We start from the raw sequence: 2,500 nt of genomic DNA on the forward strand, positions 1-2,500 counted from the left end.
CCAAACACCACCCCACGTCAATGTACAGCAGCGCATTGTCAACACCATCTCACCAGCAGCTCATTGACAGCCGTCTCCTTGGTGGCGATCAGATCGCTGCGGGCGCCGTTGAAATCTTCCACCGCCGCCTTGTACGTCGCGCGCGCCTCGTCTGGCAGTCGAAGAGGTGTTTGATTGGTTGTGGTTGTGTGGTTGTGTGGTTGTGGTGGTGGTTGTGTGGTTGTGGTTGCGGTTGTGGTTGTGTGGTTGTGGTTGAGGCGAGATAAATCCAAACACGCACACGCACACGGACACAGAGTGCGTACAACAGTGCGTACGCATCGTGATACCGCGCCAAGCCCCTCATTCCAAATCCCCAGCCCCTCCCCCCATTCTCATTCCCACCTCCATCTCCATTCATCCCATACCCAGCTTTGCGCGTGTGTCCGTTTCCTCCTTGTTTCGCTTGTCGAGCTTCAGCTTGTACCTGCCATGAAGCGGCGGAGGGGGGGGGGAGATTGGGACATGAGAGGGGCGGGGTCAATGAGGTTAGGAGCGAAGCAATCGAAGCAAAGCTTTTCGTTGTTCCGACGCAGCGTGCAAGCGTGCTACAGGCCTTCCCACAACACGTTAGACTCGAGCAACGACAACGACGACCACCATCCATCCATCCATACATACACCACCCACCCACCACCACCACCACCACCACCACCATCCATCCATCCATCCAACCAAACATCCACCCAACCACCACCAATCCATTCATCCATTCATCCAACCACCACCAATCCATTCATCCATTCATCCAACCACCACCACCACCACCACCACATGACGCACGTGGACTGCTCCTCCTTCATGCGGTTCTGCAGGGCGCGCTCCCAGTCTGCGCTGTGCTGCTTGTACTTCGCCTCGGCCTTGGTGGCGGTGGACGCCGCGTCCGCAACGCGCCGCTGCTCCCGGTGCCACTGGTCCTTGAGCGCCTTGCGCGTGCGCTCGTGCTGCTGGCGGAACGTCTGCAGCCCTTCGACGTGCAGCACGTGGCTGTTGCCAGACAAATGCGCTTGCATGCGCTGTTGTGGTCGAGGTGAGGGAGGGGGAAAAGGGAAAAGTGGGGAAGGGGAGAGGGGCAAATGTGGGGGGAACGTGGGGCGGAAATGTGAGACGCGTGAGGGGAGCGACGCGGTATTTGGGAATGCGCAAGTGGTGTACACTGATGCAACACATGTACACCACCACAACTAGGCCAATCAAGCACCACCATCGACTCGTGTGCACGCTACCTTTGCATCGTTGAGGTGCGCTGCCAGCATCTCTTGGACCTCGTGTGCACACGGGAAGCTCGTGTCTTGCTCCACCGTCTCCAGCGTGCTGCAGGAAGGTGTGGTGGCGTGTGGCGGTGATGAGCATGTGTGTGTGTGTGTGTGTGTGCATGTGTGTGTGTTTTGGAGCCTTGGAGAAATACAAGGCGTTGTGGAGAGGAGCAAGCGAGCAAAGACACTGAAGCACACGCAACACAAAAACACACAAACACACGCACACATACACACATACACACACGCACGCACACACACACACATACACACACACAAGTACACACGCACACACGCACAAGCACAAACAAACGGAAACAAGCGCAAACAAACGGAAACAAATTCCGCCACCGCCGATGTGCTGGACCTTTGTGCGAGGGCAGCGAGGCGCTTGTTGAAGTCGTTGATGATGGCGGCGCGTCGGTCCATATACGACAGGACGTCTTTGCTGAACCGCGTCCACTGCTTGCTCTTCTGCAGCGCAGAAGGGGAGAGGTGGTGAATGGTGGTGAATGGTGGTGGTGGTGTGTGGTGTGTGTGTGTGTGTGTGTGTGAGTGTGCACGTATGCATGCAAGCAAATACACATGCGTGAGTGTGCACGTATGCGTGCAAGCAAATACATATGCGTGTGTGTGTTGACCTGGAGGACGAGGTCGACGCTGGTCGGATGCGCCAACAGCGACTGCTCCAGATCCTGACGCAGCAGCGACTCTGATGGAGAGAGGAAAACGAGGCGACAGGGGTGAGCTTGTGTGTGGGTGTGTATTCTTATGTGTATGCATGTGCGTGCATACATGTGTATGTGTGATATGGTATGCAGTCTCTCCCTCTCTCACCCGCACCCACACCCACCCACACCCACCCACACACACATACACACACACACACACACGCACACACGCACCATCAAAGACGCCGTCGGATGTCCGGTTCTTGTCCCGAAGCGCTTTGGATCTCCTCTTCTTCTTTTTCTTCCTCTTCCGCTTCGGCTGCTTCTGTCTCTGCTGCGCGTCCGTCTCCGCTGCGCCATCACCATCGCCATACTCACTGTCGTCGGGGTGCGCTTGCATGCTGCCCGCGTTGCTGATGGCGTCCACGTCCAATTCCAATGACATGTCTGCATCGCGGCCTTGCACCTCGGCATCATCATCATCATCATCATCATCATCATCATCATCATCATCATCATCGTCGTCGTCGATGC

The 2,500-nt window shown here is 56.6% G+C and overlaps 1 protein-coding gene across 1 annotated transcript in view; it reads right to left on the reverse strand.

Annotated features, from left to right (window-relative positions):
• Positions 1-2,500, reverse strand: part of PTSG_09015 (uncharacterized protein) — a gene marked incomplete at its 5' end in the record, with an annotated part of 10,762 nt that overhangs the window by 5,192 nt on the left and 3,070 nt on the right. Inside the window, 7 exons of the mRNA XM_004989756.1 lie at positions 54-151; positions 408-466; positions 823-1,055; positions 1,266-1,353; positions 1,663-1,769; positions 1,937-2,007; positions 2,201-2,500. The exon at positions 2,201-2,500 is cut by the window's right edge and continues 110 nt beyond it. Of these exons, the coding sequence (XP_004989813.1) occupies positions 54-151; positions 408-466; positions 823-1,055; positions 1,266-1,353; positions 1,663-1,769; positions 1,937-2,007; positions 2,201-2,500 (956 nt within the window). The remainder of the gene's footprint in view (positions 1-53; positions 152-407; positions 467-822; positions 1,056-1,265; positions 1,354-1,662; positions 1,770-1,936; positions 2,008-2,200) is intronic.

This window comes from Salpingoeca rosetta (assembly GCF_000188695.1).
Source record: "Salpingoeca rosetta unplaced genomic scaffold supercont1.27, whole genome shotgun sequence".
Classification (NCBI taxonomy): Eukaryota; class Choanoflagellata; order Craspedida; family Salpingoecidae; genus Salpingoeca; species Salpingoeca rosetta.